This window comes from Ctenopharyngodon idella, chromosome 11, assembly GCF_019924925.1.
Source record: "Ctenopharyngodon idella isolate HZGC_01 chromosome 11, HZGC01, whole genome shotgun sequence".
NCBI lineage: Eukaryota > Metazoa > Chordata > Actinopteri > Cypriniformes > Xenocyprididae > Ctenopharyngodon > Ctenopharyngodon idella.
In genome coordinates, this window is record NC_067230.1 from 10,911,952 (window position 1) to 10,927,610 (window position 15,659).

General features: G+C 36.8%; 1 protein-coding gene across 3 annotated transcripts in view; it reads left to right on the top strand.

The window, feature by feature from the left end:
* The window catches only part of rap1ab (RAP1A, member of RAS oncogene family b), a 54,998-nt gene that overhangs the window by 11,295 nt on the left and 28,044 nt on the right, over positions 1-15,659 (top strand). For all 3 annotated transcript variants that reach the window (XM_051911558.1, XM_051911559.1, XM_051911557.1), the window contains exon 2: positions 13,656-13,744. In XM_051911558.1, the coding sequence (XP_051767518.1) occupies positions 13,688-13,744 (57 nt within the window). In that variant the 5' untranslated portion in view covers positions 13,656-13,687. The remainder of the gene's footprint in view (positions 1-13,655; positions 13,745-15,659) is intronic.

Here is a 15,659-nt window from a genome sequence, read left to right on the forward strand (position 1 = left end):
ACATGAAACTGACTAAACTCGATGGGTTTTTCAGAGCTGACGCGGGCGTTCATTCTGTTGAATGAATCGCCTCAGAATTTGCGTCTGAATAGCGCGCCCGCTTCGTGGGTGTGGCTGCATTAGCGGATAATGAGCTGAGCCGCAAACTACTGACATGTCTCTCTTTTCATACAGATTACACAAACAGAGAATATTTGTTTTCGATTTGACTTACATGATTTAAAACCTGAGATTTCAGCGTTTCTTTAGACATATGTCTCATTTTTGTGTCATTAGTATTCACTACGTTACAGTTCATTTTCTGAGGGAGTATCAGATTGGACTTCATTCAGAGAGAGACTGCGGCACGCGCATCATGTTAGTTTTCTTTATTTAGCAAAAAGCACAACATTTTGTTTTTACTTTGAGCGTACACAAATAAAAGACGACATTTCACAGATTAGAATGACAACTCTTAATTGATATGTCCAAAATTGACAGAGCATTTTTAGTTTCTTTCACACTGATAAGAAAGAAACCGAGGTGGTATCGCCGGCGATACCGCCGACTCCAGAGTGTTAATACCAGTTACAGCATGAAATAAACATGAATAAACATCTGAAGGTATGTTAAAAGATACAGTACAACTTACCAAGATTCGTATCATGACAATAGCTCAATCGGTGTTTCGACCTCGGGAAGACGTCAATAAAACAGCTTGTAAACAATGTCACGTAACGTCACGTTTACCCCAGAAAAACATATTCAGTGACCATAAACTCATTAGTCAGCTAGAAAAGTGAACCCTAGAAAGCAGCATTCTGATAATTATAGCCATGCACCATCACACATTCATTATAATGTTCAATATTTAATGCATATTTGAATAAATCAGTTATGACAGCCACGATTTAAATGTTTATATTTAAAAAAAAAAAAAAAAAAAAAAAAACCGAATTGGTGTATTATGATTATGTAATTCTAAACTTTATTTATTATTATTAAAAAAAACATAATTGAGTGTAATTTAAGTGTTTGTATATAAATAAGTTAATTTATACTAAAGTAGTACCAACTGACTCCCATGTGTAGTTTACAGCATTAGTTGAGAGATTTTTTTTTTTTTTTTTTTTTTTTTTTTTTCCCTCTAGAAAATTTGCCATGTACTGTAACTGATATACTACATCCAAAATAATCGATATTGAATCGAATCAAATCGCAAGCATGTGAATAGAAATTGAATTGAATCGTGAAAATTGTGTCAATACCCAGCCCTAGAAACAATACGGAAACAAACTATTTGTGAAATAAGGAGATACTTCCGTGGATATTCCATATCATAACAAGCAAAGCGTCTCCACTGAAAAAAACAAAAACGCTGTGCTGCAAAAAACACTCTTTCTGGCTAAAATGCTTTAGTGGACACGCTGCGTTTCTGCTCTTTCTGACGGCTGCACCCTGAACATCAGTCAGTGACAAATGCTGTAATGTATATTGAAATATAGAAAATGTGTTTAAAAAAAAATCATATCACCGTTATTGAGAAATTATATTGCGATATATATTGACAATGAATTATTGTCTATACTGTAGCCTACTAATTATAGCCAACTTCTATGATCATTTGAACTGTTGCTTGACAGAAATAATGATTCTATGAGGTTGAAATAAGTGTTCTCTCAGATCAGCGGCAACAGATTTGAATGTTACGATATGATTTTTTTTTTTTTTTTTTTTCCCCAAAGTTTTAAAAGACAGACGAATTGTTGTCATTTAGAAATAAGGTTGTGTAGGTGTTTGATTCGATATCACAATCTTTTAAAGATTAATTGTGAAGCTCTACTGTCTTATACTCTATCTCTCAGAATTAATATCTGACAAACAGTATATGAATAGTGCAAGGGCTTTTCAGTGCATTCATTACTATATTAATATTCTTGAAATGTTATAGAATTTCTCCCACACATCCCACCAGATCCATTTTTGGAACAGTTTAAATCTATTTTTGGCGGTCACTGTTGATATTGTGGCGGACCGCTACAAATAAATCAATGTATGGGAAACATTGCAATTGACTTTGTGATGTGTTTTGCTTTCTTTGAAGCATTTGGGTAGTCGCTTTCTCTCATCTGCATGAAAGGGATATTATAGACTCTGTATTTAGTCTTTTGTGGTATCACGCTGAAGCTGTAAGTCACCAGAGTGATTCTCTTCAGTTACCAAAATAAATAAAAATCCAGTTTAAGACAAACAGTGAGATGAAAACTGTAATGTTTTAGAACAGTTGATTTTTTTTTTTTTTCCAAAGTCTTGGACCATAGAATTTGATAATTTTGTGACTATTAAGAGCAACAAGTTGTTTGATAATCCAGTTAGAATTTGTAAAACTAACAAACTGAAAACCATGATGAGGGTCAATCACACATTTTGTCTGTCTGAACCATTTTTCAGTTGAGAAATTGTGGTTGTAGCATAGAGGTGGGAATCACAGGGTCCCTTACGACAGTGGTTCCCAAACCTTTCCTGGAGGACCCCTAGCCCTGCACATTTTGTATGTCTCCCTATTTCTAACACACCCATTTCAGGTCTTGCTGTCTAATGAGCACATGAGTTGAATAAGGTGTGATATATGAGGGGAAACATACAAAATGTGCAGGGCTGGGGGTCCTCCAGGACAGGTTTGGGAACCACTGCCTTAAGATACGATCACGATACATGGCTCACAATAACAATATCACGATACAGCGATTCTGCGATAATCGATATATTGCTAGACAATCCTATATAATGATACATCATGATATGTCTAACTATGAAAACAAAATGCCAGTGAAAAGGTTAAGTGCAGGTTTTCTCTCTTTATTAAAGTCCAAACTGTTAGAAAACAGCACACAATTTTTTTTAGTCTGTAAATTAAATTTAACATTTTAAGTAAATTAAACATTTTATGCTTATACTTTTTAAAAGATTAAACTTTTCTTTGCATGTAAACTGACACATTTAGCTTAAGTTTTTTGTATAAGCTTTATATGTTGTTGGGGATGTTTTCATCCACTGCGGGGTGTTTTTGAGTCTTAATTTTGCCACAACTTTCTCTGTGTTTCAGCAAATGGAATGATTTTTGGTGACAAATCTTATTTTGATACATATTTTGGGAAAATGCTTTGAAAATTTTAAAAACCTCAAAAATACACTGTGGACAAATTTACTATCCTTTTGTTATGTTCGTGGATGAAAACATCCTCTAAATTAAACTGCTGTAAAAATGTATCAGATAATTTTTTTTTTTTTTTTTGCATAAATCTGTTAATCAACCTCAGTCCTGACGAAAAAAATCCAGGATTTTTACTCTTTTATTGCCAAGTTTATAAATGATGCCACTGATTTGAGGAAAAAAAACACAAAATTACTTATTTTCAATATAAAAAGTGATTGTGGACTGGATTTTTTTTTTTTTTTTTTTTTTTTTTTTACCTTTTATCACAGTCTTGGACTTGTGAAAGATTAGTAACAACATTGGTTTTGATGCATTGTTAGTTTTTGTGCAGCATCATATTTAAATTTTTTCTCCCTCATTTACTGTTCGTGGCTGTTTTTGCCCCATTGATTTCCATTATAACGACATTTATTGATTGCAAAGCCATGACACCATATAATCATGCATTCTTGATTGATGATGGTTTTCCCTGTTGGGAAGAGGTAAAATTTGTCATTTTTACAGTTGATCACCAGGTGGCACCATTAAGCCTTTAGATAGGCCTGTGCAAAAAAAAAACTTAGTTTCTGGCTTTTATATGGAGTTATATAGAGTATAACAGCATATTATTGTGTGTGTGTGTGAGTGAGTGAGAGTGAGAGAGAGACCTTTGCGCACTTACCTTGATGCGTCTGAGAAAATCAAAATATGCACCTCAGCTCTCAGAACTACATGGAGTAAACAAAAACAAAGTAAGTGTATTTATGCACCTGCTGCCTTTTGATGGTGAGAAGTACGGACGGCCTATGTGTGAAATGCTTGTCTCTTCTTGATGGTAAAGCCAGTTTAAAACCTTAAAATCCTTCAGTGATACACTTTTTTCCTTTTTTTTTTTTTTTTTTTTTCTGTAAAAAATCTACTCTGCATCAGATTTATGAACATAATTTATTATGAACCAAAGTGCAACAACTCCAGTTTCTCATTGTGAGGCGCCTATGGAGGTTAGTCATGCTGACAATGAGGTCAATCATCTCCTCCGTAAAAAACAGATTGAACACAGAATCCACATTCTGGACCCTTGCGATGGCATAAAGGCAGTAACACACCAAGCCGACAGTCGGCCGTCGGTTAGTTTTTGTTCCTCGGCCGACTAAGGTTTCTCAATGTGTTCCTTACTGTTGGCTGAAGTTGGTCCTCATCCGTTTTTTTTTTTTTTTTTTTTTTTTTTTGGCCGATTCGACATGTTGAATCAGCTACTGCCACCTGCTGGTACGGAAAGGCATTTCATCTTATGCAGGCGCAGAACGGACGTGCTACTTGGCCGTCGGCTGTTGAGCGTCGGTTTGGTGTGTCAGGGCAACTTTGGACCCAGACCCTGCCGACGTGAGCCAACCCTGCAGTCTGCTTTCGTCGCCACTATTTCGTCGGTGTCGGCTTGGTGTGTTCCTGCCTTAATGTGTCGGTCCTGGAGTCACGCCTCTGGCAGGCTGAAGAAAGGGAGTTTTCTCCACGTTGGTGGAAAACCACACTTCGCCGCTTCTCCCAATCCACCCAGATCCAGGATCCTCTGAATCCTCCTCACTTTCAGTGGAAGCTGTAGAGGATGATGAGGGTGCCACAACAAAATCAGGATCTGACTCTCCTGAGTCTGTGGTGTCAGAGGGAGAAGACACTAAATCCTGCAGCTCGCTGGAGGGGTCAGGCTGCATAATCATTTCTAAAAGTCAATCCCTTTGTCATGTTGCTTGCTGCTCTTCTCACCGTGAAATGACCAGCAGGATGGCATTCAAGTGTTTAAATCCACTTACCTTGTTTTTGTTTAGTCTGTACTTCTCACCATCAAAAGGCAGCAGGTGCATAAATACACTTACTTTGTTTTTGTTTACTCCATGCTGAGGTTTTTTTTCAGATACATCACAGTAAGTTGGCGTAAGGTCTCTCTCACACACACTCTCTCTCACTCACTCACTCACTCACTCACTCACTCACTCACTCACTCACTCACTCTCTCTCACACACACACACACACACACACTATAATATGCTGTTATACTCCATATAACTCCATATAAATGCCAGAAACTAAGCTTTTTTGCACAGGCCTATCTAAAGGGTTAATGGTGCCACCTGGTGATCAAAAATGACAAATGGTACCTCTTCCCAACGGGAAAACCACCATCAATCAAGAATGCATGATTATATGGTGTCATGGCTTTGCAATCAAAAAATGTCATTATAATGGAAGTCAATGGGGCAAAAACAGCCACGAGCAGTAAATGAGGGAGAAAAAATTAAAATCTGATGCTGCACAAAAACTAACAATGCATCAAAACCAATGTTGTTACTAATCTTTCACATGTCCAAGACTGTGATAAAAGGTAAAAAAAAAAAAAAAAATCCAGTCCACAATCACTTTTTATATTGAAAATAAGTCGTTTTGTGTTTGTTTTTCCCCAAATCAGTGACATCATTTATAAACTTGGCAATAAAAGAGTAAAAATCCTGGATTTTTTTTTTAAACGTTTAGTAGTTTTGATCAGGACTGAGGTTATTTAACAGATTTATGCAAAAAAAAAATTGAAAAATATTTATCTGATACATTTTTACAGCAGTTTAATTTAGTGGATGTTTTCATCCCGAACATAACGAAAGGGTAGTAAATTTGAACAATACACAAGGGTTAAATCTGGGAACCTCTCAGTGTTTACCAGCTTCCTTAAATTAAACCTGGCAATAGTGTTGTCAAAGGTACCGACTTGGGTATTTTAAAATGTTTAAAAATGTGATGTACCAGCATAGCCTAGCATTTTGAGTGCTGTTGAGTGGATTCTTAAACACCTCTGATTGGCCATTGTGTGTTCACAAGCTAAACATATGTCTGTGATTGGCTACAGTGATCAATGCTTCAAAAACATTGTAATAAATAGACATCTTTAACGCTCTTCACCGAGCACTTGCAGATTCATGTGGGAGCATTTGAAAGCAGGCGTCTACCAGCGGATCCCTAATATATCCGCTGATAGACACCTGCTTTCAAACACTCCTATGTATAATGTAAATGTCCTATGTATAATGGCCTATGTATATGGTGAAGAACGTCAAAGATGTCTACGTTTGTCACAGAAATGATAGGGGTGTAAGAAAATATCGATACACGTGAATATCGCGATATTATGTTTGGCGATACTGTATCGATTATCAAAAACACTGTATCGATATTTACTTATTTACATCCAACATTTGTGGGTTTGTTCAACTTAAACCACACACTGTATAAAACCAAACCGCTAGATGTCAGCGTTATCTCAGAACGTAAACTGACGCGGAGCCGGAGCGCAAGGTGCATAGCTAGCGTTAGCATTAGCAAACCCAGCTCACAACATGATAGAATTATTCCGCTCCCGCGGTATACAGAGCTGAAGTGTGGACTCATTTTGGCTTTAACTATAAAGAAACCACTAAGGAGATCGACAAGAGTCAGTTGTTTGCAAAATAGGCCATGTTATAATCCAAAACTCGGGAAACGCATTGAATCTGAGAGCTCACTTAATATCCCGACGCCATCCGCGCTGCTGACAGAGGCGTTCGATAGAATATGTAATATGTACTGCACGTTTTCCTCTCAGTAACAAAATAAACACACAACCAAAATGACAGCAGTGACAGCAGAAAGAAAGCATCTGATCATAGCGACGTGGATATGTTTGCACCAGCTCTGTTCAGCACCTCAGTGACGGCACGTTTATTTAAATAGCAATAGACTGCTTTAAAGCAAGCAGCTACAGTATTAAATATAAAACAAACAGACATTCATGAAATGGACTATGCACTAGTTCTTAAATAGTTTAGAAATTAAAAACTGCTATACTGTAAACCTTTTGAAACATACACCTAAATAATCCTGCAGTCACTTTACTATTTTCCCTTAGATTGCATAAAATAAAGTTGTTTTCAGGTTTTATGCATATGGTGGTGTGTTCTTTATGACCGTTTTTTTCTAAAATTAGATCCTCTTTCTAAAAAAACAAGAAATATTGCAATATATCGCCTTTCTTACAGTATCGCAATATATCACAATATGTCGTATCGTAACCCCTGTATCGTGATACGTATCGTATCGTGAGATTCTTGGCAATACACAGCCCTAATAAATGGTATAAAAGCCGAAGTGCGTCCAGACTTTGAACTTAAACGTGGCTGGGGCATCTATTATTTTACTCACACTGCTGTCCGGCATCCCGTTGAAAAACCTCTTTTTCTTAGGCTAGTTAACTTAAGTTCACGTTTCCCTCATTCATGTGTTGAGCGCCGCCTTGAAGTACCAACGCTGGGAACAGGGAAATCTATTTATAACGCCTTATTTTATTAATTAAAATATCGATATTTGGTACCAGCATATCAATTCTCATCGCACAGAGAAGGACGACGATATATCGTCCTATCGATATTTTGTCCCACCCCTATTGTAGCATCAGTCAGGTGGCTGTGATGAATTAATTCACTGTACACAGCGAACGCAACAGCTTGAGGCTGTCTACGCTAGACGTGGCAAAGCAACTATTGCAAATCTGTTTGTTCTTAGTATCAGAAGTAGCGTGAGTGCTTGGATTGGCTTGGATGTCAGAAATGTAATGGAGCATAGTGTCACTGATTATAATGGGTTTTTTTTTTTTTTTGGTCACACCACTCACGTCATGTGTAGACACGGTGTTTGTGCTTTCTCTTTTCATTTTTCACCTGATAATACAACATTTGGCACTCAACATGTGTTGCCAGGGATCTGTTCCAAACAAGGTCAGGGTCTGGTTAGCATGGTCCATTTTGTTAGATACCATAACCATAACATTTGCCATTGGGAAATGAATGGGTTGTTGGTGGTGGTTGTTGTTGTTGTTGTTGTTGTTGTTGTCGTCGTCGTCGTTGTCGTCGTCTACCAATTCAGATTTTTTTTTTTTTTTCTTTCTAAGAACTATAATTGACAGCATATACAAACAAAAATCTACTTTTCTTCGCAAAAAAAGTTTTACTTTCATAGAAAAAAAACAAGTAAAATGTCAGTAATAAAATAAGAACAAATAAACAAATTGCAAAAAAAAAAAATGCAATAGAATAAAGAGAGCTAAGAAACTTCAAAGTTTTTCATGTTAAGGTTTCAGGTTTTTTTTTTTTTTTTTTTATTCTGGTAAGAAATACTACAGAAATTAAAGTAATCAAATGTAAAATAACATTGGATAGGCTTCATTGTAAAAAAAAAAAATTTGATTAATGCTTACAATTAAAGTTATAACTCTTAAGGCCGGAACACACCAAGCCGACGCCGACGAACTAGTGGTGACGAAAGCAGACTGCGGGGTTGGCTCACATTGGCAGCGTCCAAAGTTGCCCTGACACACCAAACCGACGCTCGACACCCGACGGCCAAATAGCACATCCGTTCTGCGCCTGCGCAAGATGAAATGGCTTTCTGTACCAGCAGGTGGCAGTAGCTGAACAGCCAATCAGAATGATTAGATGGCCCAACGGACTGACGAGCACCGACGCTGATTCAACATTTCGAATCGGCTGGAAAAAAGCTGACGAGGACCAACTTCAGAGAAAACTTAGTTGGCCGACGAACAAAAACTGCCCGACGGCCAACCGTCGGCTTGGTGTGTTCAAGCCATTTGCAGAGAAAATTCAAAATATCTGACTTCCTGTTGGTTTTCAGACTTTGCACCAGGAGACTTTTTTGTAGGGATTGGGCTGTTACATGTGTCTACTGAATTTGGTGTGAAAGATGTGAGACTGACCGGCCAGTCACCGATCCGGGCCGATCATGCAGGAAATTGTCCGATTCTGATCCCTTGCCAGTCGATCGGTTCATCTCTACTACATCTCATGGGTATAATAACGAGGCAATAATAATTGATTCAGATAAAGTATTAAATGTAATATACATAAAATAAACAGTAACACTTTACAGTAAGGTTCATTAGTTAACATTAGTTAACTGCATTAGTTAACATGAACTAATAATGAACTGCACTTATACAGCATTTATTAATCTTTAATGCTAATTTCAACATTTACTAATTATTAAAATCTTGTTAACTAACATGAACAAACAATGAACAACTGTATTTTCATTAACTATCGTTAACGAAGATTAGTAAATACAGTAACAAATGTATTGCTCATGGTTAGTTCATGTTAGTACAATAACAAATGTTTAACTAATGAACCGTATTGTAAAGTGTTACCGTTTGAACTTTATATTAGTTAGGCTAGCAGTTTGATCCAAATTAGATTTTTTTTTTGTAAGGCTAGTGAAATTATTTGCAGTGCAAGTAAGCAAAAAAATCCTTAGCGTTGAGCCCTGCTATGACTTCAGAAGACTTTAAGCAGAGCAGTTCAGGTCAGGCAAGTTTGGCTCTTCATGCTGTGTGGAGAAAGCAGCCTCTCCTCTCCATCCATACATGGAAAGACTATTCCTCATGTTGAATTCAGTAATGATGTCATACTTGAGGAAGGTAGATTTGTTTATTTTTCGTTTGAATGTCCTAATGAAACAAAGGAGGAAAAAAAGAGAATTAATGTTTTTAACTAGCTATCCATTGAATGCATGAATTTGCTTGCTTTTGAACATAATTTGAATTGCGTGGAGTTGCAGTTGTTTTTTTGTGCGACAAGAGATGTAATCTTACTGAAAGACAAACACATGGAGAGACAGTGTATTTTCTCCAGACATCATGTGCAACTCATGGCTGGAAGTTGTTTGCTCCTGAAATGCTCCTAATCACATTCTACATTTACCTCTGGTAATTTTCCCTCTCAGTGGCCTTAGCTTGGCATCTCATTGCCTTTTCTACACCGCCTTTACCATTAAAGGAAGAAAATTCTCCTCTGTGCATGCCAACCAATCCTGCAAAACCAAAATCAGACTAAGGCATTCGAGCAACGGCACCTATGAACCTCTCCAAATAACACTGGATGAGTTTAGTGTTCCTTGAGTGCACACAGCCTGGCCAATGTTTGGATTTGGCCCCTCACCAAGGACTCATAACTTCAGAAGACCTGTGTTTGGCTGCATGTATGTTTGCTATATGAAAGCCAGCTGAATGGCTTTCTGTGACACCTTTTTTACACTAAAGTGAACCTGTGTGTATTATGTATTCTGAATATTAAGGGCGCTCCAATCAGGATTTTTTGGGGCAGATTACCGATCACTGGAAGCAGTATTGGCCGATACGATCACTGATACCGATCACTGAAATATAGGCCAACTATTCTTAACAAAAATGTATTTAAAGTATTAAAAAATTGAGATGGAGATGAGAAATAAAGAAATGAGATAGTATCATGAATTGACAACTCGTTAATATAGCATTCCTGTAAAAAAAAAAAAAAAATAATAATAATAATAATAATAAAATAGAACAGTCTTTATCAACAGAAAGTAATCAAATGTAAATGTTCACTTAAGACATAACTGAAGGGGTTTAAGCGAATACTCACCAGGCCGGGGATTTTGACACATTTCTGTTTGTATTTAACTACACAAACCCAAAGCTCAAAGTCCACTTTGCTTGCCCGTGTACTACTCCGTCTCGCGCACAGAAAGCCACTTGGGGAACAGTATCACTTTAGCATAATTTTAATAACTTTTTTTTTTTTTTTTTTTTTTTTTTTTCAATATCAAGCACATCCTGCAGTTTAGCAGCAGTAGACTGCATTTTACAACACTGATCTAGCTGGTTTTGTGTAATCTGATCGGTTCTTCTGCCTTTATAGAGACCACAGAGAAATTTACTGAAAAAATTTGTAAAACTTACTAGCTTATTAGCCATTTCCACTCCCTCCCTGATATATTTTTTTTTTACACATTTTGCTTTTGAATTTATATTTAGACATTATGAAATCACTATTTTAATATATCAAATCAAGAAATCAACTTTTGTCAAAGCTTTGCACTTTTTTCGTGCTGAAGTATGAAGCATGAAAAGTCACATCTAAAACTTGTTTGACAACTGATTTACACAGAAAGCAAGTAAAGGGCACTCCTTTTATAAGCATTGAAGCTGTCAGTCAGTTCAGTATGATTCTTATGCTACTATAGAAGAACAATGGTACTTTAATTATGCTACTCTTCTTAAAAGTTGTCCCTGTAAAATTAGGTTTTTGCTAGGTTACTGTTGTCAATAAGTTAAATTACCTTTTATGATTTAAAAAAAAATCCCAATCAAGCCCTACCAAATCAGGTGCTGGTGCCACTATCTGTAGAACTTAGTTACACCAGTACTACTGCTCTCAAATGTTAGTTGTCAAAATAGCTCTAGACTATTTCACACATAGTTGTCAAAATGGCCATCTTGACGAGTATCCTAGTAAACATAGTTATGTCTTAAGTGAACGCAAACGATCAAGACAACGCATGTGCAACAGTATCAGTTTATTGGATCTGTCTTAAAGTGACAACAGCCTAACATTCCTGCTGTCCATTTTTTTTTTTTTTTTTTTTTTTTTTTTTTTTTAGGGCCCAAGCACCGATGGTGTGAGGACCCTATTGGAATTGCTCCGTTTATTGTTATTCTTCCGCTGCTTCTTCTTGTTCTCCCAAATGAATCGCATTTTTGAGGGCCTGAACATGCTCAAACTCATGAAACTTTGCACACGCGTCAGAAGTGGTGAAAATTTACGTCTGTTATGGGACTCAGAATTAGGCGTGGCAAAATGGCTCGATAGCACCACCTACAGTATTTCAACGAAGTGCCCCTTGCACCACGTTTCACATACAGGTATGAAATTCAGTAGACACATGTAACAGCCCAATCCCTACAAAAAAGTCTCCTGGTGCAAAGTCTGAAAACCAACAGGAAGTCAGATATTTTGAATTTTCTCTGCAAAATTTGAGCACTTTTTGCCATTTCCAGATGTTGTACTTTAACGAACTCCTCCTAGAGCTTTTATCAGATCAACATCATATTTGGTCAGTCTAATCTAAAGGCCTTTGCGACGTTAAATTACGAAGATCTAGAGTTTTTGCTGGAGGGCGTGTCCGTGGCGGCCTGACAAATTTCGATGTTTCGCCATGAAAAGGAAGTTTATGAACTCAGGTATACAAAGTCGGATCAGCCCCAAACTTCACATGTGTGATAAGAGTCCTGGCCTGAAGACATCTACATGGCAATATTAAGTTACGGTCATAGCGCCACCTCCAGGCAACAGGAAATTACATGTTTTACACTGTGATTAACTCCTCATACAGATTTAACCAGAACAACAACATATTTGGTCAGTCTAATCTAAAGGCCTTAGCGATGTTAAATTGTGAAGGTCTAGAGTTTTCACTAAAGGGCATGTCCGTGGCGGCCTGACAAAGTCTGATGTTTCTCCATGAAAGAGAAAGCTGTTGTAACTCAGGCATACAATGTCCGATCTGCCCCAAACTTCACATGTGTGATAAGAGTCCTGGCCTAAAGACATCTATATGCCAATATTCAGTTAGTCATAGCGCCACCTGCTGGCAACAAAAAATGGCATGCTTTACACTGTAATTCACTCCCAGAAAACACATTTCAATATGCCACAAAGTACCAAACACACTAGAAACATGTTAAATCATGCAACACTTGGCTAAGTGCTAATGTATGCGATTTAACGCCACAAAACAGTAAGTTGTTGTAACTCAGGCATACAAAGTCCGATCTGCTCCAAATTTCACATGTTTGATAACAGTCTTGGCCTGAAGTCATCTACATGGCAATATTCAGTAACAGTTAAAGTGCCACCTGTTGGCAGCAGGAAGTCTGGCACTTTGAAATGACTTGGCCATAATTCTCCTGTATTTACTCGCTTACATGCATGTCGCCCACTGTTCACTGTTTTGTTTTTTTTGTTTTTTTAACCTAATGCCGCCGGGTGGCAGTGAGCCCGGGTGCGAGGGCCCTTTCATCGCTGCTTGCAGCTTTAATTTTTTTTTTTTTCATTTCGTTTTTCATTTGCATTTTGTTCTATTGTATATATTTTTGCTACTGTTTGTAGTTTGATTATTTGTTCATATTTTATTACAGACTGTTTACTTGTCTTTAATATTTGAAATGTATATTTTATAATGTATTTATATAGCCTTTTTTTTTTTTTTTCATTATTCTTGCATTCCATGTAAAAAGTCTAGCGAGTAAAATAAAAAACTTAGTAGCCAGTGCCGACTCGAGATTCAGTGTGTCTGTAGAGGGTTGATGTCTCATGTGGCATCCAAATCAGTGTGGGCCTGCTGATATGTGTTAAATCCATATAGGCCCAGGGGCTTAGCAGGCCTCATTCCTGGCTCAAGACTGCACATTTCCATCCAGAACCCACAGCTGCTTTGTGTTTAAGAGGTCATGCTTGTAATATCCCCCACCCATAGGCTATGATCCAGGACGCTTTCTACCCCGCAGACACAAACTACCATATATCCATATGCAGTAACCTACTCATTCTGTTCTTATCTTGTTTTTAGAGCACTGAGGAGTCTGGTGAAGAGACCCTGCCATGCGTGAATACAAGCTTGTGGTGTTGGGCTCTGGTGGTGTGGGCAAGTCAGCCCTGGTAAGTACAGTATACCATCTCTTCCTCACCAAACTTCAAAGCAGCCAAGCAATAATATGATCCACAGTAGTGATCAGTAGATGACTGCATCCCAAATGGCTTTGGATTTCCCTGATTGAATGTGCTGTCTTTTGTCATTTAGTTCTATAGACCTATTTACGTATTGATGCCAAGTATGAACTTTCCATTCAAAAAATTAGGGGTGCGCCGATTGATCTGTCAATAATCGCTTTGGGAAGTTTGATTGGCAGTCTCTATAAAGGTCTCTATAAAATATCATATTAGCCAGTAGCGTTTTCAAGTTATAGTGCTCATAGTCTTCAATAACAATCACATCACATTGACTGTATCGTACATCCACGTGACTGCTCACGCAGCAGGTGGATGCATGGGTTTTATTAACCCTCTGGAGTCTGAGGCTGATTTGGGGGCCTGGAGTATTTTTGACATGCCCTGACATTTGTGCTTTTTTTAGTTGTTTATAAACATATATTAATGACAAAAGTCTCATTACACTGTATTCAGCACAAACTAGGCTACAATAATATGTGAGCAACAACATGTTTGTATTTTTGATAGTATTACGTATATGCGTGGTTTTTGAAAAAATAAGTCACTGAAATAAGGCCTCAAAATGCATACTAAATATTTTTTCACAAGACTTTTGGGAATTGTATATTTTAGTCTACAGTTTTCGCTTTAAAATTATGTGGAAATTATCCTGCCTACTGGGACACAAAAAAACAATGTATTGATTTTAAATTTCTAAGACACTTTTTGTTTAGAGAGCCCGTATGTGAAGAGGTGTGAATCTTCATGAATAATGCTGTGATTCACACCTGAGGAGATTAAGACCCTGCCCCTAATGAGCCATTAGGTCAGGAATGTGACCTAAGAACTTAGAACGAGAAAGAATGCAATGACAAAAGAAATATATAATTTTTTTTGTTTAAAGTTTATTTAAAATATAGTTAACTATATAAATGAGAGTCAAAGACACATTTTGAGTACACAATTATACCTGGAAATAAATCCTGTTCAAAGATATATGTGAACATCACATACCTGGCATTTGGTGTTTCTGCAATGGAGGGGAAAAAAAAAAAAAAAAAAAAAACTTTCCTGCTTCCAGCCAGTGATCTCAGTATCATATGCATGCAGTCCAGTGTGGACCAATATCTGGTCACTATGATTCTCAAATCTGTGAGATAAAAGAAAAAAAACATCTGTGAGCATGCTGATAACAGGATCATGTCAGCTATTGTATTAATGTTAATATAATGTCCACTCTTAACAGAAAACATGATTTTTGTGATCTTATGCATGCATGTATTATTGCACATCATGTGGTGAAAATTTTGTATAGGCCTATATTTTAAATTACAGTACCAGTCAAAAGATTGGATGCATTTCTATTTATAATGTTTTTGAAAGAAGTCTCATGCTCATCAAGCCTGCATTTATTTGATCAAAAATACAGAAAAAAACAGCAATACTGTGAAATATTATTACAATTTAAAATAATGGTTTTGTATTTTAATATACTTTAAAATATAATCTATTTCTGTGATGCAAAGCGTCTAAACATTCATATTACCTCTATGGCATTTTATATATTATATTTGTTATATTATAGAGCCTAAATGTTAATGTGCAGTTTAATAATTTGCTAACACATTTTATTTCAGTATTTATTACGTATTTCAGTCGATTTCACTCATCTCCGTATAGCAATATAGTTTGGGAATAGCCATGGCAGTTTACTAATGTAAGTCGATCTGCCCCATTAATTCACACTGAGACACACAAAACTTCTTTTTGCGGTTTAATATTCACAGACTATATCGCAATTAAAGAACTAAAGAATAAAAAAAACTTCGATCTAGTTGATCCTCGAAATGAAAGTGAAACCAGC